A 25136-nucleotide genomic window follows, 5' to 3' on the forward strand; every position below is an offset into this window, starting at 1 on the left:
AAAAAATGAAATACATTTGAAAGAGTTTCAAAAATCTTTACAAAGATAGTAATTTTCACTGTGTGGCTTTCTAGAGACAGAATGCTCAGTGGGCAGGATTTGTCTGGAGAATGGTGAGAATTTCGGTGTGGGCAGAAATAAAGTGTCCTATGTAGGAAGTCATCCATGGCAAGCTGGGAAAAATGGGGCTTGATTTAAAAGAACTTTGCTAGCCAGATTTAGGAGATTGAGTTTACCCCAAAACTATAGAGGGGAGACAGTGTAGAACACCTAGATTTGACTGAACACAGGGGAGGCATCAAATGGGGCCTTTTTCCTAGAAATTATAATTCACTTAGACTTCAGCAAGACTCACAGGATCATACCAAAAATTATAGACGAAAAGCTATGTGCCACATCTGATGATTTCTAATGTTTCGCTCATTGGTGTTTGTGCTTTTGAGTCATTTTGGAATTGGTGGCTCATGAAAATTCATCAGAAATCATGACGGAGCATTGATTAAATTAACACTAGGCCAATAGGAAGTCAAAATGTTTCATAATGGTCTTCAAACAAACAGCCAAGTTGTAATTTAAATAATTATCAATCGTATAACTAAACTTCCTTCAATGCTTGAATAGTATATACCTTTCTAATTCTGGCTGGAATTTCTGGCAATGTGGATAATCAATGTGGGTCATGCTTGGGGATTTCAAAGGACTTTATCTTCTCAAGATCTAAGATCTGGGACAATCTTGATGTGGAATAGGGAGAAGTGAACTTTGGATGAGTTGAAGATTCAAAATTTAGCAAGTTCAGCTTTTTTATAACCAAAAATGGTGCAGACCTTTGGAATGGGGGAAGTGTTTTCTTATCCTAAGGAATGTATATTTTTATATTGCTTTTTTTGTGTGGGTTGCTTTTGTTCTTTTTTTGAAAGAGAAACTCTCAATTTTCTGATTAATTGAAACTCCCTACAAAAGAATTCATTCAGGTTGAACATCCTTCTTGTGTGAAAAAATATGTACTCTTATATAAAAGTTACAATAAAAATACCAGATTTGAATACAGATAGGTTAGTCCACCCAACCTGCTTGCTTTTCATGTACCCTCCAAACTAGCTCTGCTGGATCCCGGAGTTTATCCTCAAGAAAAGTTTCCTGTCTTAATGCCTATTCTTGTGATGTTCCCGTGTTTCTGGACAACTGGACTCATTCCTAAAGGCCCATTTCCCAGCTTCCTTGGTGCTCACTGACCTCCTCAGGCAGACATTCTGCATTGCTTCTCCTTCTGTGCAACTAGAGGACTTGGTGCATCCTTTCAGGCTGGGCTTTATCACGCCTGAGCTCTTTGTTGGGCTGTTGGTCTCTCTCTTAGACTATGTACTCTTCTGACTGTATCCTAATCTAATAGGGCCATGTTGCCTGGTTTGTGTTAGTTTCTCAACAAATGCTGAATATGGTAAGGGGGAAGGTAAATGAGCAATATGTCTTTAATCTTTGGCATCTGATTTGTTAACATAATGTATGTATCACCTTTTGTCTTGCAGAGGATCAAATTCCCAGGGGCTTCCCCACCATTGACATGGGCCCACAGTTGAAGGTGGTTGAGCGTACACGCACTGCCACCATGCTTTGTGCAGCCAGTGGGAATCCGGATCCAGAAATCACTTGGTTTAAAGATTTCTTACCCGTTGACACAAGCAACAACAATGGCCGTATTAAGCAGTTACGATCAGGTAGGGTCTTGTTACTGTTTTCCACTAACTCCTAGAGATATTTTTTTTTTTTTTGCCTTCTCTCTCTTTATTTTTAATTTAATTTTATTTATTTTTAATTTTTAAGTATTGATTTTTCTCCCTCTTCTCTTTCTCTGTTATTTAATGTGTTGTCCATGTTTGTGATGTCATAGCCTGTTTCAGAGTCTGTCTTTTTCCTTCTCTGTATGTTTTGCAGCTTCTGTTTAATCCACATTGCTCACTGCTGTGACTGTATTTTTGATATATATATATATATTTTAATTTACTGCTTTTCCGCAGTATTTGATGGATCCATTTTCTTTCTTTCTTCTTTCTCTGTTTTCTTTTGAAACAAATTTATTTCAACATTGGACTTCATTCAGAACTTGCAAGGAGTTCCAATGGTTATCCATTAAAAACCAAAATGTTCATATGAAACACTAAAATGATTTAATTTTACTGAAGTGTGTTTTCTCTGCCGTTTCTACATTTGAATTCATCAAAGTACCAAAGTTTAGTAAGTTTTGTCACATCTGCTTTCTTTTCACTGATACATAAAACACAGAAATGTTATCTCATGAGTAACCAGATGTATTTTTTAAGTCTTTGACAAAGTACTAAAGAAAGGAGGGAATTTTTGTTAATATTATTGTATTATTATTGTGAGTGAGCATTTTCTACACATTAGCCACATAGTGTGCGCCCACACTGAAAATTTTTGAACCCTCCAGTGACTGGATCTACAGAAGTCTGCTTTCGGTGTAGACTCCAGCTTTTGCTGTTTTCTCTCTCTCTTTCTCCCCGTTGCCCTTTTCTCCCTCTCCCATCCCCATCTCAAGTTTATTCCTTTGCTCTCTTTAGATTAAAGATAGAGATGATTCTAAATTTCTTAAGTTTTAGAGCCTGTCCCTCGTTAATTTCACGGGGACATTTACTAATAAGTTGTTTACTTTGCCATTGGTAGTAATATTGATGTAGAATTCTAAGTTGTTTAACTGCCTGTCTTCCCAGAATTCTCAGCTTTTGACCTGTCCTGTGATGTTAAAGCGTCTTGTTAACTGCCTCTTTTGCTTGTTGTCAGCAGAATTGTGTAGATTAGCCTTCTGTTATTGTAAATAAAGAATTAATTATTCACATGTAACATAGATGATTTAGTATATAAAGCTTTAACTCTGAAAAATTTGTACCAAATTATAAGGAGTATAATAATATTTTTATGCTGTCTTTCTTCTCTCCGTATTTAAATCTCCAGAATCTATTGGTAAGTGCTTAGTTCCGAAGCGCACTTCACCCCCACTAATTTCCATATTCAGAATATTTTATTATAATTATTATTATTATTAATAAAATGCATGGCATGCATTTTACTAACTGTCAGTGTAGACACCAGATCTCCGTAGTGGCGCGCACACGCACACATCCACAGAACTGTTATTGTAAGAACACTGTATAGAAAAATAAAATAGTACACAAGTTATATCACACAAGTATAGCACAGTAAGTAGCATAAGATACCCACCCAATCAACAGTGTTTGTTCCTAGTTAGTCTTTAGTATTTCCTATAACGGTATATATATATATGCATATCTATATATATACTTAACTAGATTAGCCAGAATTTTTCTAAATTGTCTTTAAAAATATTGCTTAGTCCTTTTTTTTCTTTTTTTTTTTTTTTTAAGAATATGAGGCATATAAGATATAATTCTAACCCTATATGACCCCAGACCTAAGAACTCAGTTGCTTCTCTGAGAAAGGCAACGCTGCCTATTGTGGTCTTTGCCCTCTGTGGTATAATGCAACTTGCTTTTATGATCTAATAATACTATCTAATATATTCCTGTTTTACCAGTATAGTAATTCAAGTTTCTTTTAAGACCTTATTTAATTCTGTAAGTCTAATTTAATTCTTCTCCCCAGCCCTAGCCTCCTTCTTCTCGTACTAATGCTTCTTCTTTCTAATCTTATTTGCATTCATATTATCCACCCAGGTGGTACACCAATAAGAGGTAAGAGTGCTGAACTAACGTTCACAGAATGATCTTACTCATTCTTTCTGTCCTTTCATCATTTTCATCTTTGTCCTGGTTTTAGAATCATTCCAATAATGTCCATCAACTTTATTTTGTTTTTCTTTGTACAGTTTGGTTATGATCAGTGACTCTCATATTGTGACTTTTCCTTTCCTTTCCCTTTTTCTCTTTGTTTTGTTCATTTCTTTCTTTATGAAAATGATTATTTAAGTTGTGATATGCTTCAAAGAAAGCATATCCAGGTCTTTAGACCACAGACCAGTCACAGCGTACCATCTGTCCCTCTTTTTTTCCTTTTCTTCTTCTTCCTTTTTCCTTTTTTTTTCTTTTTTTGTTCTTCTTTTTCCTTTTTTTTTTCTTTTTTTGTCCAACCGGAGAAAAAAAAAGATCATTTTTTTCTTCCTTAGCTGTTCTTGTTCTGGACCAAAGCCAAGATGGTCTGGAGAACAGTGGCAGACATGCAGAAGACAGCCTGGAACATCTGCTTTTTGTCTTTATCTTTCAAAAGGTTTTTGCTTTTGTTCTTCGATTCTTTTTTCTCTTAATGTCTTAAAAGTCAAAGAATGACTCCCCTTTCCACCTGATCCCATTCGCCTACAACCTGACAGCAACCTTTTTTCCCCCACTTCTTTTTTTCTTGGATTACTCGCCTCTGGATTTTTGGATCTTCTGTCCTTCAGGCTATGGATACAAAAGGTGCTCAGTATTCTTGGTGGTATGTGGTATTGCTGGTTTTTCATACTTTGACTCAGTGTTCATTTCTTTTATAATCCTTTTGTATTTTTCTTGGGGTTTTGTGACACCACACTGCTAATCCCACTGGTGGATTTTGATGGGTGTCTTAGGGGATCTGTCTTGAGGTCCTCAAGCAGTGGTTGGTTGGTTCTTCCTTGCTGGTGTAGGCCGTGCTTTTTAACTTTTTTAAAACCTTCTAATTCAACTACTCTTTGTTTTTCAGCAAACGTAATAAATGATTGTAAGTCGTGGCAAACTGTCTTTCTTTTCTTAAAAATCTGCATGTCTTAAGGGAGTTTTGTTTCTTTGAGTGATATTTTCATAATATATAATGACTAATTTTAATTTTTTGCTTTGTGCAGCCTTTTTGTACTTGCTGCGTATTTTTGGCTTTCTTCAGCAGAAGACTTTCTTGAAAACCCGGCCTGGTTTTTTTTGAGCGTACCTCTCTTTTGCACCACTTTTGATACCAAAATGAAACAAAACAAAACCAAAAATTAATCTTTTGTTTTATTTAAAAGCCATACTTCCTTGAAGCAGTCTCACCCATCTTCATTTTATTAGTCTAGGAAATAAGAGTGTTAATTATGACTAGAATTCTTGCTTGGGGAAAGAGATATTGTTTTCTTATGCTAGCATTGATGATGTAAAAAAAATAATCTCTATATGTTTTTCTCATCGCATCATTTTCTGTCTGTGCACCTTAGCAAGAGATTGAATCGACGTTGAGCGGACCTTCACTTTGCAGGGCTTTTCATATTGTTAAGAGGTTTAGTTTTCTGAACTGAGAAAGCCTTCTCTGACCATCTTTTTGGCAATATATTTTATATCCGTACAGGCGCCCTTCAGATCGAACAGAGTGAAGAATCTGACCAAGGAAAATATGAGTGTGTTGCCACCAACAGCGCGGGCACTCGCTATTCTGCCCCTGCCAATTTATATGTCAGAGGTAGGAGTGACATAACCCTGTCATCGTTTCTTCATTCAGTCTCAGGGAGAGTTGAGATACCCATGGGATCTATGCTGTGATATCAGTATTTAACAAGCTGCTAGTTAACGGTAGCTGAAGCATTTTAGTGAATTAAAAATTTTAAGTATGTTGTTAAAAAAATTGATCTCTTTTGAATAAAATCTATCCTGAGTCTTGAAGTTTGTAAGTATATTTGCATTTTTACATCTTGGTTTCTGTTTTTACTGCATTGATTGAACTGTGCTTTGAATTTGTTGGAGGTTTTCTTCTTCTTTCCTTTCTTTTTTCTGTTGCTGTTTCTCTTCTGTTTCCTTTTCAAACCCTGAAATAATTGCTTGGTGTGCTACTAATCCGTTTTCTGTGCAACTCCAAGCATAAACGTGTTAATGTCTTCAGGACCTCTGCTGTGGAGCTGTAAGGATAAAGCTGCTACTTAGAAAAACTAAGTGCTACATGCAAGTAGCACAATTGTATTTTCTTCCTTTTTTTATACTTTATACTTTATTTATAAACACTTAGTATTATGCATGTACATATGTCTATGCATATATATATATTATATATATATATATATACACACACACACTTTTAAAAAAATTATTGACTTTCTGAAAAGTTTAATCTTTTGATTGGTATAGAACACTGATTGTATTTTAAAAAATACTATTAGTTGTCCTTGGGACAAGAATGAATGTGGATACATTCATATTTTCTTATAAGAGATAGCAGTGATTAAATTTTGAGCTTATGAATGGCTGTGCCTTTCATTTCAACTAGAAAGAAGTATTTCTTCTTCCCTGGAGTTTTCAAAGCCGGTTCCTGTAGTTTTTTTGTCCAGTGAAAATGCTCTTATTCCAGGTCTACGTGTCTATGAATAACCACAAAAGGTGTGGGTGGGGGGTGGGCACAGATAAAAGACAGAGGGGGCATTCAGTTGCAGTAGGATGGGTTCCCTTAGGAAAATATCTAGCTTGATTTTGAAATTTTTGTTTGAGAGAATTTTGTTTCCTTGGGGATGTTCTTCTCTCCTGTGTTTCTCTGGAGTCTGGGGTGGGAGAATATGAAGAAAACCATTTCTTCTCCAAATTCTTTGAAAGCCCCTTGATCCTTTTTCTCACAATGGTGACCCCCTTTGCTGCATGAGGCATGTGTACCTTCTTCAGTGGAAAAATTTCAAAATGATGCTAGCTATTGTTTCTAATATCGTGTTAGTCTATGAGGTATTGCTAACTTTTGCAGCTGAGGTAGGAAGGATTAACTAGAGCAAGTAAAAATGTTCAAGTAGCAGTTGAAAGCCTTGATATGGCCTTTTTACTCTCTCTGTGTTTCCCTTGTTTTTCTCCTTTCCTCATTTCATTGTGTTCTGCATCAAACCCCCTACATCCCTCAGAGCTGCGAGAAGGTTGGTGTGTTTTTTACTTTTTACCCGCCTTACAAAACTATTAATTAAACCAATAACAAAGAATACAAATGAAATGAATGTAGCTGCATTGTGGTCTTCTTTTGGTTAATGGTATGTTTTAGCACAGAATGCCCTGGCTATGGCTTCCAATGCTTGCTGGTGGTATCTAACTATGGTGCATGATGGGAGAGAATGTACCTGGGTGCATGGTAACTTGTAACACTTAATTCTCTCAGGTCCAGTGAACTGGGTCAGTGTTCCTGCTTTCCTTCCTGCTCCACTCTTCCTACCCCTTGTCCCACCTTTAATTTCTGTCTTACAAGGATGCCTGCTGCCTATAGAATGACTTTTTGTAGTTGTTCCCCTAATCCCAAGCATGAAGACTAAACTCTCCTCCATTTTTCTCGATATGTTCTTTGACACCTCAAAGTCTACACTGGCTCCTACTTGCTTTGTGTAACCCGTGAGTTGGCTGCAGGAGGCATGCTTAGCTCTCTCTTTAATTCTCCTATGCCTGTTGTTTACCCATGAGGCCATCGCAGTGAGCCCTCTTGAATCAACGGAAGTTTATTTCAACCTTAGTGCAGTCAATCAGTTGATGACAGAAAAATTTGCTGATTATCTTTTTGGGGTTATGAGGTTGTTTGTTTATTAATTAACTTATAATTTGAAAAATTACTTTCTTATCAGTATTTAAGCTATGCTCCTAGTGATAATCTCTTGATCTAAATATACTCATGGTGTAAGGTTTTGCCAATACAAGTGCAACATGAAACCCATTTGCTTCTTACCCTCTCCTTGTACCATGTCCAAGACACATGTACTTAAACACACATAAACATGCAGATTATCTGAAGCAGGAACACTGAACTGTAATTGCTTGGTAATTTTTTTCTGTGCCGTGTTGCTTTAATATGACCTCTTCTCTGAATGTCATGTCCCACTGTACGTTTTAGATGCAGTGTCCCTCTATTTGAATGTAGACATAACACGCCTCTTACTAGATGTTGCTGTTGTCATCTATGTTGTTTTACTTTAGATTTGAACTGAATGGAATCCTGAATGTGAAATACCCAGTGTCCTTTCTAAATTTGCAATCCTTACCTTTGACAACCTAGTGTTATCTAATATCTTTTTTATTTTCAATCCTATCATCCCCTAAATTTCTGTCTCTGTACTTTGCCTCCTCCCTTTGTGTTTATTTCTATTACTCTCTTATTTCTTCCTCCGTCATTGTAGTGTTGGATCCCAGCCTTTCCCATTGTCCTAAGCACGGGCCTTGAGACTTCATCGTGTGCATGCCTTGCATGACCCAATCTGGTATCCCTACTGGCGTTGGCTTTGTTTTTCTTCTGTGACTGAAAATCGATATGTGTAAATATTTCTGTGTTTGTTCCAGTTTTAGTGTGAGGTCTTGAGGCTGCATCTACTCTGAGTCTGAAAGCAAACAAACTGTACTTTCAGTATACTCTAGATGATGTTTTCCAGGGCTGGAATGTGACGGTGTGGTCCCACACATACATTCACAGCAACTGGAAGTGCACAGCACGGAAGTTGGTTTTGATACCCAACTTAAACCTGCTGGTGACCTTCCAGCCCCCTTTTCTGCATATACATGCATGCATAGAATCACTGTTATATGCATGCATGTATATGTTTTTTTGTTTATCTTATGCATGATGTTTGTGTATTGTTAGTTTGTAGATAGTTTCTTTGTGGGGCCCTTGTAGGTCTGAATCAATTTTTGTATGAATGTGTCTAAGATATCAATGACTAAACTAAATAATTATTTTTTTGTGTGTAAACACATACCATACTTGTATGGTCTGTATTATCCACCGATTTTATTTCTTTTGTTTTTGGACAATCCACAATATGTTCCAATTGTTTAATTGTGTCTGTACAGTGCATGTCATGTGTTGAACAAGCCACTTTTTTCTTGCCTTGTATATTTTATCATCTTCCCTTGTGTTTTGTTCTAGTTCGCCGTGTCCCGCCAAGATTCTCTATCCCACCCACTAATCATGAAATCATGCCAGGTGGAAGTGTTAATATCACCTGTGTGGCTGTGGGGTCACCAATGCCTTATGTGAAGTGGATGCTGGGGGCAGAAGATCTGACACCTGAAGATGATATGCCAATAGGAAGAAATGTCCTAGAACTGAATGATGTAAGACAGTCAGCAAATTACACCTGTGTTGCTATGTCAACGCTGGGTGTCATTGAAGCAATAGCACAGATCACTGTCAAAGGTATGCTCAGTGGTTCATGCTTTGAGTGTCTGACTACACTCAAGTCACCTAACTAATGCCTCTACAAAGTCTATCCTAGGAATTTGAAAATGAATCAATACATTGGTCAGTGTTTCAGATGTTACAGTCTAATTGTATCTATGGTATCATATAAGATACACATGTCTATTGCAGGCAGTTTCTCTCTCAAAAGTACTGGAAGCCTAAGCAGCAGTAATCATCAAAATATTTAACAACAGGCTGTTGTTATTTAACAACAAAAAAATATTTAACAACAGGCTGACCCAGACACTAACTAGCCAGAATGAGGAACGCTTGACCGAATCAACCATTATGGAAGGACGGATACATATAAGTTTCATATTAATACAGAACCTTGCTAAGAGTCACATGATACAAAACTTCAAATAAGTGTTAATAAATGTCAAAAACCTTGAAGACAAAGGGGAAAAAAAAGATAGTTGCAATTAACATGATCACATCATAGATGCTTTAAAACTTTTAATAGACCCTACCATCAAAAATCAAAATGCAAGTGCATTTCTATTCTGTTCTAGCTCTATCTTTCACCTTATATTAATGAAGTGCTCAAGAAATATTCTGTTTTTGAACATAACTGAAATATAATCAAAGAAAGAAAAAAGTGAGTGTGTGAGGGGACCAGTTGTTTTTACCTAGTGTTTGTAGAGTTCTAGAACACTTGCAAAAATGGGTCAGCCTGAGGCTGACTTGAGGTTTCCGCAAATTTCCGGAAGTATTGTAAAATGAACACAAATTATCTCCCCTTCTTAGGAAGATTGAGCCTAAGAAATGCAACGCATATGTTATAGTTGATAGCATATCTCTAACTGAGCACAAATATGTGCTACACAAAACCAATAATGTGACATCAGAACAAAGGTACTCACCATTGTGAGCATTTAGTCTTTTAAAATAGTGACATTATATTGCATATCCTTAACTGTATTAAGCATACTTAGCCATACAGTGCACACTGTATAATAAAGGTGACTTAGATATCTGTTCAATATCAATAAACACACCCTAAATTAGCTATATTTTTACTTGCCGTAAAAATTCAGAAAGACAACTAGCAAAAATTTGGATCATGTACTTCCTTGAAAAATGTCAGGCCAGAACATTTAAATAAATGTCTTTTTATTATTTTTTTAAATAAAATCTTTTGGTCAAATATTATCATTCTATAGTTCTTGGAATGATATGCAAATAGTGAATCATCTTTTTCATAATAACCATTTCAGCTTTAAATAGTTGAAGGCGTACTGAAGACCTTCAAACATTCAAAGACAGGAGTCACATTATACTAATGTCTTGTTCAAATTCTTATCTTTACTTCCCTGCCTTTTGCTCTTTCCCTATCCTCTCCACCTCACAAATAAATAAATACAATGTAAGGGTGAATCTTGAAAGTAAAAAGTGAATCAGAATTAAAAAGAGCAACTTGAAGAGAGTGAGGAGAATGGGTACTGACTCATTAATTCAGTTAGTCATTGAACAATACTTAACAAAAAAACCTCCTTAGTGCCAGACAGTGTTCTAGGTTATTGGGGATCCAGTAGTCCTCAAGTACAAGTTTGCTACTCTTGAAAAGCTGCCATTCTGTACTTTTTGCCTTTATATTAACAAGGGAAAAAGTACTAAAGGGCTGATTTATGAGTGTTGCCTTCGGACTTTTCTCCAAAGAGTCAGGTGTGCTGAATTCTCCTGTAGTAATTCTACCATTCAGAATCATTGTTGAGGCGAAGGCATTTAAATATGAGGTCACCAATGCAGATGGATTGTATTCTTAATATTAGCATGTGGAGTTATGTTCTGCTAAAAGGGAAAACATGGATCTCTAAAAGATGGATTTAATTGCAAATATTTGTGATGTAGCTATTATCTCAGATATTACTGAAGCTGAGTATAGAATACATATTTTGACAATAAAATACTTTAAAAGTGATTTTTAAATATGGGATAATTTAGTTGCTTTGCCATTTTTTTTTGAATCTTAAGTAAAAATCATGAACTGGAAATTAATTAATTTGAAATTACTAATCTTTCTTACTTTGAAAATTTTGATCAGATTATTTATAATTAGATTATAACAGTGTTACCTGTGTTGTACAACTGGACAACAGTATGGATATTATTCCATAGCACATGATACCATTCCAATATATTCCAAATTTTGTTCTTTTCAATGTTTATTGGTATTTAGTAATATCATTTATTTGTTGAAGCGAGGGGCTAATTGGCCAAGCTTATACTAATAATAATTGCAACTAATGTTTTTTGAGGGTACCAGATACATTCTAAGAGCATTACTGGATTAGCTCATTAATCTTCACAGTACACTCATGAAATAGAGTTACCCAACTGTACAATTCCAATAATAGAGTTTTCCCCCATTTTTCACATGAGAAAACTAAAGCAAAGAGAGGTTAAGCAGCACATCCAGCATCATATAGCTAATAAGTGCTGCATTTGGGATGCAAGCCCCAGAATACAACGCTATAATGCCTGTCTAACAAAGTGGTATTTGTCTCCGATGCATGTCTTACTGTACTTTTCTGACTGCTTAGAAAACTATTCTTTGCTATAATTTCATCAAATTAAATCTTTAATAGATACATAATTCCGTCATTCCAGTAGCAGAGTTTATGGAACATCTCAGAGAGGAGGGGTAGTGACTGTCTTTTTTTTCTCCCCTTAAGCCTTACCCAAACCTCCGGGAACTCCTGTAGTGACTGAGAGCACAGCTACAAGCATCACCCTGACGTGGGACTCGGGGAACCCTGAGCCTGTCTCTTACTACATCATTCAGCATAAACCTAAAAATTCTGAGGAACCTTACAAAGAAATTGATGGGGTGGCGACCACACGCTACAGTGTCGCTGGACTAAGTCCCTACTCGGATTATGAATTCAGGGTTGTAGCTGTCAATAACATTGGGAGGGGACCTCCCAGTGAGCCCGTACTAACACAGACCTCAGAGCAAGCACCATCCAGTGCCCCACGGGATGTCCAGGCACGGATGTTGAGTTCAACCACCATTTTGGTACAGTGGAAGGAACCTGAAGAGCCAAATGGACAGATCCAAGGGTACAGAGTTTATTATACAATGGATCCCACTCAGCACGTCAACAACTGGATGAAACATAATGTAGCTGACAGCCAAATCACTACTATTGGCAACTTAGTGCCCCAGAAAACATATTCTGTCAAAGTCCTGGCTTTTACCTCAATTGGAGATGGTCCTCTTTCAAGTGACATACAAGTCATCACTCAAACAGGAGGTAAGTCTGGTTCTGGATGGGGAGTAGGGCAGGAGGGAGGAGTCGGTGCTAACAAGTGGGAAGGGCAAAACACAGAAAGGTAATATACATTTTAATTTTTGAGACTTCGAGTTTTTAAGTGAGGGGTTAAGATAAGACATCTGGGAAGGAAACAAGCATGGATACCTGAAAGGCTAATAGTTGTTAAGTAGAGGGATGGCTTTAGCAGCCTTTCTTTTTAATTTGTACCCAAATGACTTGAACACACTTTTCTGCATGAGATGGATGAATACGTCCTCCATATGTCCCCTTTTATTTTATTTGAAAATAAAAGAACTATGCTTTTTTATACTAGTAACTCTGATAGAATAGTCTCAAAAATTGTTTAATTTGTGAAAGAGTTTATGGTTCAGCATAAAGTTAAAAATAAAACCATTTGTCAAGGGGCCTTGGATCTTTAAATAGCTTATATTTTCCAGGAAGCTACTTGCTTAAAAATAAATATTTCTCTATGGCTTTTTGATTTTTTTTTTTTTTCTTTTTGCCTTTGTCTGACTTCAGAGGTGAAGGAAGACAGTTATCAAGATCTAAGATCAAACTTTGGGGTCTGACTCACCCATTTTATTGGGTATTAGAGCAGACACCAAAGTATTTTATGAAGAAAAACTTGGCCCTGCCAGTGGTTTTATTTTAATAAGAGGATATTAAACCTCTATGGTCTTTGATTCAAAGTGATCAATTTTGTCTTGGGCTGGGAGTATAACATAGTCCATTCTTGAACTTCTGAGAGCTATTTATTTGACTCATTGTGTTGATGCCTCTTAAACTTCCATTAATCTATGCATGTTTTTGCAGCATGCCGTTGGTTTGTTCTGATAATCCACATAAGAACTATATTATTGGAGATAGTATCTATAATCTATAGGTGTGTAATTCTTTGGTAATCTTGGGTATGAATTAATGAATTTTCTTAGGTGTCATAAATAGTAAACCTGTTTAATCACTGACTTAGTTTCATGTCATGGGCTTTATGAATCACACGATTGAGTATGTTTACCTATTTGCCCTGGCTGCTAGAAATCTCAGAACATATTTACAGCCTGACTGGCTTTATTTTATTTTCATACTGTTATTTGGTTCTAAGTGGTTTGTTCATGGATTTATTATTTTTTCTAATGGTCTGAAAGAACTATAAAAATGTATTTTACCACAATTGCACTAAAACCATCCATTTTCCCTAGTTGGCTTTTTCAGTTGTCCAATATTTATCTGCTATACTAATATACAAAAAAAGTGTAGATTATTTTTTTCATAAGCTTCTCATTGGAAAATATAGAAATCTGTGAATCTTGTTCTTTTTCTTGATTAAAAGCAGTCAACTCTTATGAGATATTTTTCTTATTATACTGTTTTAGCAGCTCCATAGCCATTAAAAGATATAAGAAAGTATATGAGAAAATATATACCTATAACCCACTTTTAGTTTGTCTGGCTTTTTAGCCACAATGTTTTAAAAATCCCTGGTTTGAAAGCAACATAACCAGGATTTGAACCCTTTCTACCATTTTTAGCTCTGTAATCTTGGACAAGCTACTCCGTCTCTCTGAACTTTAGTTTTCTCCTCTAAAACAATAACCACCTCATAAAGATTAGGGATTCTATTTGTTTTCTATGTCTGTTATAACAAAATACCATATACTGTGTCACTTAAACAACAGAAATTTATTGTCTCTCAGTTCTAGTGGCTAGAACTGCAACATCAAGTTCCCTCTGAGAGCTGTGAGGGAGGTTCTGAGACTTTCTCCTAGCTTCTGGTGGTTGGCTCGCTATCTTAGCTGTTCCTTGGCTGGTAGAAGCATCACCCTGATTTCTGCCTTCATTGTCACATGTCATTCTCTCTGTGTGTATATCTCTGTGTTTAAATTTTCAGTTTTTAAAAGGATACCAGTCATAGGGATTAGGGTCCAACCTAATGACATCATTTTAACTAATAACATCTACAACAACCCTATTTCCAAATAAGGTAACATTCTGAGGTTCTGAGGGTTAGGAATTCAACATAAATTTTTGTGGGACACACTTAAACCCATAACAGGGCTATAGATTAGATAAATGGATAGAAACGTTTTATAACTTAACAAGTAAAATAATAATAATAATAATAATAATAATAATAATAATAATAATAAACAGCTAAAATATCTTGGGTATTCTACTATAAACATTACATGTATTAACTCTTACTACCCAAATTAGGTAGATGTAGAATTATCCTATTTGCCAATGAGTAAATTGAGGATCAGAGAAGATAAAAAGATTCAGGAACTTGCTTTGGGTCATGAAGTTAGTAAGCGGGAAAGCGGAGTTTAAATCTGGGACCCTAGATACTTTTAAGCACCACCATTGTCTTTCAAATTAATAATTTGCTAATGTGACAGTTTTAGTGCCTATGAGGTTATTGTACCCACTAGGTGATCAATAAATGAATAGAGGCAGGAAACACAGTGTCATTTATTCATTTCTTTATTTAAGAACTATATAGAATTTACTTCTGAAATACTTGAGGTGGCTATTGCATCATCCCGGTACAAAAGTACATTAAGCCATTTAAATATGAAAAAAATAAGTTTATCTGAAAAAGGTAGAAGGAATAGTTTTTTTTCATAGAAGGTTATTATACTCTATCACTAAATTTGGTTCTAAGTTTTCTAACCACAAATTTAAATATAGACATCTATAATATTTTATAACTTTCTTTTCTGATGACAGGAGGATTTAGCTATCCAAGAAACCAAATAGTTCCTGGAACTAAATTCAACCAAAACATAGGAATCCTTGGGAATCAGGTTCCACACTCAGAACACGGAATAATAGACAATAATGCCTTTGGTCACAGTTTATTGAAAGATACAGAACTGATGTTTAAATAGGCCATATTTTGATTTTCTATATTACCAGGGGACATAAGGTAACATAAATCATAATTCAGCGAAGGTAGTATTATGACAGGGGCAATTGAGTTAATGTGATCCAGGGACTCTGAACTTAGAAAAATCTAGATGTATGGGTCACAGATACATTAGAATAGTTGTTCCCAATCTTTGATAGACTATTTTTTTTATATTAAGATATTTCCAAGAACCTTCCATAATTGTTCTGCTTCTAATACTCATTGATTGAGAAGATATATGATGACATAATGATTTGTGCCTGCCAAGATCAATAGGCTAAGAAAACTTTCCAAAATAGCACAATCATTTGATCTGTTCTTTAGGCTTAATTAACAAAGGCCATTTGATGTTAGTGGACAACTGCCAAATACAATGATGTTAGTTCTGATATAATTAATGCTGAGCTGATCCTTTTTCTTGTTGCTGACTAGCTAATTCTTAGGATCATTGCTATGCAAAAACATAAACCATTATGAAATATTCTTTTGGAGAGCTTATATAAAATTTAAGGACATGATTATTTTCACTACAACTTTATCTTTTCTCAGCCTATGAAAATTTATTAATCAATAATACATATGAATTTCTCAAGTGTAGTTTAATTTCATATACACAGAGATGTAAATTTTTATGTCTTCTTTATTGGAAATATATTCATTTCTTTTTATTATCTTTAATTCCTTGGCACTAATATTCCTATTTTTGTTCAAAATCAGATTCCAAAGAAACACTATTCATTAACAAAGTGAGTTTAAAAGGAAAGTTATCACTTTTGGTCTTATCTAAGATTAATGTCAATCATAATGTACCTGGAGGATTTATGTAAATTGGTATATTTCTGAATATAGAAAATTGGTATATTTGATAATATAAGAAAATCAAAATAGGATCTATTTTGCAGTCAACATTTCTCCTTAAATGTAAATATTAATGTAGTTTAAACTATTAATTTTTGAATTGTTTTAGATGTGAAAAGATTTTGGTTAAGATGACTATTCTCTAGAAATATGGGTTAATCTTCCAAATTGTGCATAGCTTTAACTTCTGGCATTATAGCCACTTGCAACCAGTTCACCTTGAAAATATGTGGAATATATGGCAATTTACAAGGGAAGTATTTATATTGTTCTAGAAAAAGATCTCCACTATTCAATAACACAGTTGGAAAGGATGTCTTCTTATATAGTTTTCTTGTGTAGGTAATTATAAAGAAATCATAGGGTAATTATATTTTATAAAAGAAGTACAAATAAAACTCTGATAAAGAAATGTAATGAATTACACCTTAAACCTAATGCACTGAACTACATGTTCTTTGACGTTCATGCTAATTGGAGGCATTCTAAATCTGTTCAAGTCTAATGTCTTTTTCCTGAACTTTCTTTAGAAAACCTATCTGACCTTTAATTCTTTTGTGCACTTAATAGATTCTTGGATAAAGTCTACTGATTTATATGTGTGTATCTTAATAACATAGGTCTTTGGAAGAGAAAGAATTATATACCTTTACTAAGTAAATACTAATAAGTAGCATCAACTTTAAACATTCTGAAAAAGGTAATTCTACTACAAATTCTGGGCATTGCAAGATCATTATAACATAAAAAACTTTGACATTTAGAGACACTGTGCTTTAGGTTTCCAGAGCTTTATAAATCATTTCATTAGTGTATGTCAACAGACCTATATATCAGCAAACTAAAAAAATACCAACTTCCAATAGCCAACATTATAAACCCAATTAAATACTTTCTCTAAATAGTTCTAGCAATGAGTTGAAGGAGCTCTGGATATAAATACAACTGTAATAAAATTTAGCATTTTCTTATTGATATTTAATGACAGTTGAGAGTAAGATCTGTTCAGCTGCTTGAGTATTAAGTACTTATTTTGTCGATGATGTATTTGTTGCACTTATAAATCAGACTCTTTGTTTTGAATTTTGTTTTTTCTACTACCAGTATAACTAGGCCTGTGGCTTTTATTGTTGTTATTTATCAATATGCTAGGTATACACATTTCTTTTAATGCGTCTTATCAAACTACTAGATAGTTTAGCAATAATGGGTGTTCTAGTCTCTTTGGTAATATATACTTGTAATATGACTAGATGAAATTGTTGTTTAGCTATCTAATATGTGTTAACCTTTTTTATCTTTAAAGATTACCTAAATATTTCCCTATTTTTACTCAAATATTGATCTCTTCTAGTATCATCATTTCAGATGACTTGTAGATTTTGCTTTTATGTCTTACTAATTCTCCATTCTCTGTCTTTGAGTTGCCTTCAGATATTTATATAGAGTATAATAGCAGTTTTATTCAAATACTTTATATTTATCAGTGGGATTATAACTTTACTTTAGGGAAACAATAGCTCATATTTTCATTTTCTTGTAGACATTAAATAAGTAAATCAAGAAGAATATAATGGTAACACCACTTTACAGAATATAAGGATTTCTTACATTTTATTTTAAAGAAAAATATGTATTTCTATTTTCATTTCTTATTTTTACATCTAAATTCTAAATTTGATTTATGGTCAATATTATCACATTTTCCATTTTAATGTAGAATAATTATACTTAAGTTTCTGGATGGTTTCTTTTTATTTGCCCATGAGTTTCTCAGAATTCCAGATATTCTCATAAAATTTATCTTCAGGTAATTGGTGAGGGAAATGGGTCAACAGGGAGTATCTCTTAAATAAAATGAAAGAATATAGACGCAGACACACAAGAGGTAAGTGAATGCCGGCAAGTTTGAAGTGTAAAGACTGAGAGCATTAAAAATATGGGGGTGTGTGGGGGGTGGGGGGAAGAAAAAACATAAATATAAATGTTAATAAAACCTATGTAGCCACATTATTTGGTATAAAAATCCAATTGACAGATGATGAAGTATTTGCTGTGTCTCCAGGCAGAGAAAATAAATATGACAGCTTTGAAGTCCCCTAAAGTGTTTTCTCATATACATGTATTATCATTATTAGGACTAATATGTTAGGGGAATATAAAAGTAAATCCATTCATTTCACAGCTTTTTTATTTTCCTTTGAAGCTTCAGCTTCATTGTGGTTGTTTCAACTGTGACAAATGACCCTGAGGAAGCAATACCTGTAGGTGAACCTTCAAGTCCCAAGGAAGTCTGAGTAGTAGCCCCTTACGGCATTCATGAGCATGGACTCTGATAGAATATAAAGATCTAAGACACTGGTCCATGTGCTGGATTTTGCTGTAGACACATTTTGCCCCATACAGTGTTTTTCAAATAATTTCAATGAATTCAACCAATTTCCAATTATTAAAAATTAAAAGAGTTTACCTAGAAGATTCATGACAAACTTCTGTTGAAAACTGAGCTGTGTGGGCAAGACTGGGCCCTTATTCCACAAGGCAGCTGTCTTCTGATACGGAGCCTCACCAACTTCTCCAGGTGGACCAGGCACTCTCCACTTGATCCCCAGCCGCACATGGCCTCTGCCCTCATCTAAGTGATTTTCCTAACACCTCTAGGCATTTGTGTTTCTACCACAAGTTTAAAATCTAGTACATTAATATACCCTCCAAATTATTTCAAAAGGTGTGTGGAAACAGAGGAAGAGGGCTCCTTAATTATTAGTTGAAGAGATTTACCGGTAAATGGTCTAGCTATTACCTACTTTATCCAAGAATAAAATGGACAGACAGTACACCCTCTAACACGTTGATGTGCCTGTCTGATTCATTATTTAGAAGGAGAAGGCTCTTAATAGAACCAAACAGAATTAGAGCATCAGATGAAGTTTTTGTCACTAAACAAGGATGAAACATTGAGACCTACTGGGAATTTGTTCAAGACAAATTAAAAGCAAGAAAGTAAACAGTTTAAGTAAGAAAAACTTAATTAGATTTCCAAGGTGTTTTCAATCAGTGTCACTTAATTTATTATTAGCATTAGGCAGGGAGGAAGGACATAACAAGCAATTATTATCCTGAGAGAAGCCCTTCAATACTGTTTTTAATTCTTGACAGTGCTACATTGCGGTTTGGTTTAAGTCAGGAGTTATTACAAGGCTTTCTTCTATCCCAGACTTGTGGAAGTTGTAGGGAAGAAAAAAGGGAATAAAACTAGAGAAAAAGAAATCAGTGTACACATGTATGTGTGTATGCGTGTGAAGTTTTAGGCTGAGAAAACCTCTCATAAGTTGAATATTGAAATCCAGTCATAATTTCCCCATCTGGTCGTTCTTGGCTGGCATTGTTGCTCCTGCCAGTGCTTTTGATATTTTCCTTTTAGAAGTAACGTATTTGCTATTTGCTTTGCTATTTGATTATTTTCTATTTTCCTCTGTTTCTCCTCTTGCTCTTGATGTTTTATCTTCTTTTGTCTTCACCTCTCAGTCTGAATGATTGTGTTAGGTCACCCACTGGGCAGGTAAAAAAAAAATACGCTGTTCAGAAAGTACGTTCCTGGAGGCATCAAATTAATGAGTAGCTCAAGGCCTGTGATGCAAAAAGGGAGAAAAGATGATGAATGCAATTAGAAATATGAGCCACTGATTATTGGTGGCCTTAAGCATCATTCCAAATATGAAGGTGTGTGTGCGGGCGCGCGCGCACACACACACACACACACACACACACACACTCATAGGTTAACAAAGCAGACAGTGGAATAAAATGATAATTATGGATCCTAGAAACCATTCTGATAGATACCTCTAGACTTTAATCTCTTTTTAAATAAAAGACAGTTTTTAAATCATACTACAGAGAGATGGTTACAAAAGGAAAAGAGAGTAATACATTTTGTTTTTCCAAACACCTTCTTTCTTATGAAAATGATGATTCAAGTATTACTTAAGAAATTTATGTCATACATCACCTACAAATTACATTATTTTTATATGTTTTTGAATGTTTATGCTCATTTGCCAAAACGCTTTAGATGTTATTTTCCCCTCTGGTGTGAAGTACATGTCATTGTTCTTGGTTTGTATTAAATATACATGGAATCCTCATGTGAACTTTGAGGAATATGGATATATGTACAGCTCTAGCACTTTGAAACATGCCACAATATCAGGGGTAATGATCAAACTATTTATCAGCCAGCAAAGCATGGCCACCAACCAATCTGAGCAGACACTGGCCATGAACAACGTAAGGATGGCTGTGCTAGTGCTGCCCTGAAGTCCATTTGCCTTGTGTATGATGGGTAGACGACCTGATGGCGGGATTACGTGTTAACTATGAGGTTGGCGTTAGTAAACTTATTCTAATACAACACTTGAGAAATGTGTTTTCAACTGGATGGATGTCCCATTTGTTATTCTAGAGGCCTCATATCTGACATATAACTCTTGCAAATTCTCTATTGCGTGCATGACATGACTCATATGAGAATTATGGGAGACTTCTGTTAAATTACTATATTTCTGATAAGTATATTCTGTAAACTTTTTAATTTGTGTAGTATGTTAGTTCCCTTCACTAGGGGCAATATTAAGTTTATATTAAGTCTAACTACTAAGTCCTTTAAGGATTAAAAGTAATTATTTGTAAGTGATTGCTTATCATCTCCTTGGTTTTTACCTCTTTTTTAAAAATGTGGGTTGGTAAGAAAAAATATTAAGTGATTCTAGTTGCCTTTAGGTTTTGTTAATGTGGTGAAGGTAGAATTTTAAAAACCTAATTGGCTATAATTTTGAAAGTTAAATGCAGTCCTAGAGAATAAGTTCCCTCTCAGTTGTAAAATAGCAATAGCTTTGATGTATTTATCAGTTGTTATGATTTGAGCAATATTTATTGCAAGTGCATTCCATAAATCATCTCATGGATTACTTACCACAATATTATGAAGTAAAGTTTATTATTCTTAAGATTGAATTCAGAGACTGATATATTCTATATTTGCTAGTTCTGTATCTTGCATAGATATTATATACCACTCAAGGACAAGAACATTGTTCAGAATATTGTTCTTGTTACTTGAAGGAGGAAAATGGGTTTTATGTACACAAGTTTACTTGGACGACGTGAGGGACCTAGCTCTCCATTAAGCTGATACATGTGGACAGGTTTTGAAAGATTTAACCAGCTGCACTAATGAAAGAACTTATAAATATTTATGGTGATGCTGAGCTCAATCTTTTGCCTCCTTGTTTTTAGTACCAGGGCAGCCACTAAACTTCAAAGCAGAACCTGAGTCTGAAACAAGTATTTTGCTTTCTTGGACACCTCCACGGTCAGACACCATCGCAAACTATGAACTGGTCTACAAAGACGGGGAACATGGAGAGGAGGTAGGTTTGTGCTTCTCACCTTTGTAATAATTTAATACCCTGAGGCAGAACTCTACTTTTGTGTACTTGCCCAACTTCTGTTAAAAGGTCAGATATCTATGGAGGACCTTGATAGAAAGGATATATCCATCAAAAGGAAAACTTGACCATTAAAACAGAAAGCATATTTGGAGACTTGCTTGGGGGAAGGGCAAACAAAACAAAACAAAACAAAAAACCCCAAACAGCTATTATCCCCATTGGAACTATTGTCTATTCAGATTTCCAAGTTACTGATGGAAGTATCAGATTATAAGAAAATATACCCCATTTTTCTATTGAAGACTTCTATTTTTCTCTCCTTCATTAAAGTACTTAAGTCACTGTAAACATGACCAATGAAGATCTATGCTTTCGGTAGATGAATTTGTCCAAACTGGTTTTAGAGAAAGATGCCTACCCCATCACAAAAGTTTATTTGTACGCCAAAAATTATTTGATATGAATGTAAGTGTACATAAAGTTTGAGTATGTTATGAAAATAAACTAACAGTAGTTTGTAGAAAGCTGGAAATTATTGATAGTCACTGAAAAAAGAAACAAAAATCAAAATAACAAATACATACATTAACAGGCAGTGTTCTAAGGGTTTCACACATATTAACGTGTTCTAGGGGTTTCACACAATCGGTAAAACAGTACTATGAGTCAGCCTCTGTTATTAGTCTATTTCACTTTTAACAAAATGGAGACACACAGAAAAGTTAAATAATTCACCCCAAATCTCACACTATTAAATGGCAAAGCTAGAATTTGAATGTAGGCAGTCAGTCTCCAGAGTTTGTTTTCTTAACTCATAGGGTACACTGCCTCTTGGATGAACTTTCAGTAGATTATAGAAATTCAGTATTAAGATCCATCTAACATTTTCAGAAAGGGAATATATTATAGTTATGAATATGTTTAGTTTGTTACTGTAAATTCCAATAGAGAACATCTGGACAAAAAGTTAGTAAAACGGTTTGTGAAAAGTCAATCCACGCAAGCCATTTTATTTTACCTCTTAGCATTCTTTATCTTAAAAAGATTTTCACAAAGCTAAGCAGTCCCTAAGATCTAACAAGCAATACCTTTTTAAAATATTAACATACTAAATGAATTATTATCAATTAACTTGTGAAACATTATTTTGAGTGATATAATAAATTAACGTTACTGTAAATGTCTGTTTTATTACATCTGTTTGAACTGAGCAGAATCTCCAAAGACCAGGTTCTAAATGTAATACTTTTAGATTTAGCTAATGAAACCAATATAAATTAATCACTTTAAAAGTTATATTTGGTGAACACACAATGTGATATATAGATGATATATTACAGAAACCTATGTAACTTTACTAACCATTGTCACCCCAATAAACTTTAATTTTAAAAATGATGTATAATTAAAATACTGATATAACTTTAAATTTTCATGTTACAATTATTGGTGATTTTAATAAGCCATAAATCAGCATTAAATTATTTTAAATCCTTACTACTACCCAACCGAAAAACAAATAAAAACAGTAAAGAGAGCGGCAGTTTTTTTGAGAATGCTGTGGACACTTAATGTTAGCACACCTACTCTGCTTTACAATTGTTCATTTAGGGACTCTTTTTTCTTGTTATTTGGTAAACGTATAAATTTAAAAGCTTTTGTATTTGCAAGTCAGAACACTCTAGGGATGTTTTCCCAGGTTTTATATTTGAATTCCCCTTGACTGATTTCTGTCTGTGTGAACAACAAACATTATTTGATAAAAAGCCTTAAAATTATTTATGCCATGACTAGATTACATATTAGCATGTGTTTTAAGGTTTACTCCAGGATAATGCTCAATCTGAGATTGATTACCCATAGACAGCAATATTTTTGCTAAAATACAAAGGCAAGTTTCAAGCATAACATTTGATTAAAGAGAACCTTATTTTAAAAGTCCTCTATGATGTTAGAAGTTATAGAAAAATTTGTGATTTCTTTTTCCTAAATGTAGGCTCTACATTCACAAAGAAAGGAAGATTTAAAACTATTTTAAATCAACCTAGAGTAATGATATGGTTTTACATAAATTATCCAGCTTTCTTCAGTAACTAACATCTGATTTTTATTCCATCAGACCTTGCCAATTTGAGTTCTTTTTTATAGCAACCTCGTGTAAACTGTGTACTAGTTTCTGTTATTACTTTTGGCCATGTTTTCTTTGTCCCTATTTAGATTGCCAAAGGTCACAGGAGATGAGCTAGACATCTCTTCAAGTAAAATTGCACATGTTGGCCATACTCAACTACCAGGGGCAGGTGGCCGTTTCTATTGTGGACTATGCCACAGTAACACATCCGCCTCAAAGATAGAACACATCCATGGGTGGTGACCTCTCAGGCTCCCTTTTATCTGATGTATTTGGAGAGTTGTGTCATCATTAGAACGATCCCGAGTTACCCTTATTCCAGTTGCCTTATTTGTTTTAGAAACTTGTCTTTTAAATGCTGATATTTTCATTATGTAATTCCCCTGGTAGAGTCCTTGATACTCTCTGTTGGTTGTGTGTGTGATATTTTGATGACATTCTAACCCTTATGACAAAAACCTGATGTTCTAGGCATTGTGACATGTATACATACAAATATATATATATATATATATATATATATATATATATACACACACATATACATATATATATATATGTATATTTGCCCAAATAAATTTGCCCAAATCTTAATGAAAATGACCAAGTTCTTTTGTTACTTATGTACAGCAACGAATTACCATTGAGCCAGGGACATCTTACAGACTGCAAGGGCTGAAACCAAACAGCTTATACTACTTCCGTCTAGCTGCACGCTCTCCTCAAGGCTTGGGTGCTTCTACAGCTGAAATATCAGCTAGAACCATGCAGTCAAGTAGGTGTCTCTCTTTGCTTACTTTCTGCCCACTTTTTCACTAGGAGGTGTTGCTGCTTTTATCCCCACCAACAAACAGACCTGCTAATTAATATGCTTAATAGTCAGTGTCTCTATGCTAGCAAGCGTCCAACTTTGGGGAGTAGAGCACAACTGTGACCTGTGTTGGTTTCAAACTTGGTACAAATAGCAGGTGCCTTTCTCCTGCTTCCTAAATTGAAAGACTTTCAGAGAAGTTAAGAGACCTCCATTAGAAAAATAGGTGAAAGGAGAGTTAGATCAAATCCCATTTAATAAATTACAAGATTGTAAAGCAAAAGTCAGGTTGAGAACACTGCAAAAGAATCAGAGGAGGGCTTAGCAAACTAAAGCAAAAGACAAAACTTTTATCTTTTTTAAGCACATAGATTTCAGCTTTGCTAACAAACGACTCTATTTCACATATTTGTTCCTATTCAGAGAAAAGCTCAGCTCTTGTGATGAGTTTGTTATCAACTCTGCAAGTAGTACATGTGAAAATTTTGTACATTCTCAGCAAATCTGTATTTAGACAGAGTTAGGAACAATGGAACAATC

At 34.7% G+C, this 25136-nt stretch overlaps 1 protein-coding gene across 1 annotated transcript in view; it reads left to right on the forward strand.

The window, feature by feature from the left end:
* PTPRD (protein tyrosine phosphatase receptor type D) overlaps nucleotides 1-25136 on the forward strand; it is a 488669-nt gene that overhangs the window by 292863 nt on the left and 170670 nt on the right. Inside the window, exons 5-13 of the mRNA XM_033122352.1 lie at nucleotides 1530-1718; nucleotides 2971-2979; nucleotides 3712-3729; nucleotides 5327-5437; nucleotides 6849-6860; nucleotides 8843-9112; nucleotides 11833-12414; nucleotides 21500-21633; nucleotides 24416-24560. Coding sequence (XP_032978243.1) covers nucleotides 1530-1718; nucleotides 2971-2979; nucleotides 3712-3729; nucleotides 5327-5437; nucleotides 6849-6860; nucleotides 8843-9112; nucleotides 11833-12414; nucleotides 21500-21633; nucleotides 24416-24560 — 1470 coding nt within the window. The remainder of the gene's footprint in view (nucleotides 1-1529; nucleotides 1719-2970; nucleotides 2980-3711; nucleotides 3730-5326; nucleotides 5438-6848; nucleotides 6861-8842; nucleotides 9113-11832; nucleotides 12415-21499; nucleotides 21634-24415; nucleotides 24561-25136) is intronic.

This window comes from Rhinolophus ferrumequinum, chromosome 12, assembly GCF_004115265.2.
Source record: "Rhinolophus ferrumequinum isolate MPI-CBG mRhiFer1 chromosome 12, mRhiFer1_v1.p, whole genome shotgun sequence".
Classification (NCBI taxonomy): Eukaryota; Metazoa; Chordata; class Mammalia; order Chiroptera; family Rhinolophidae; genus Rhinolophus; species Rhinolophus ferrumequinum.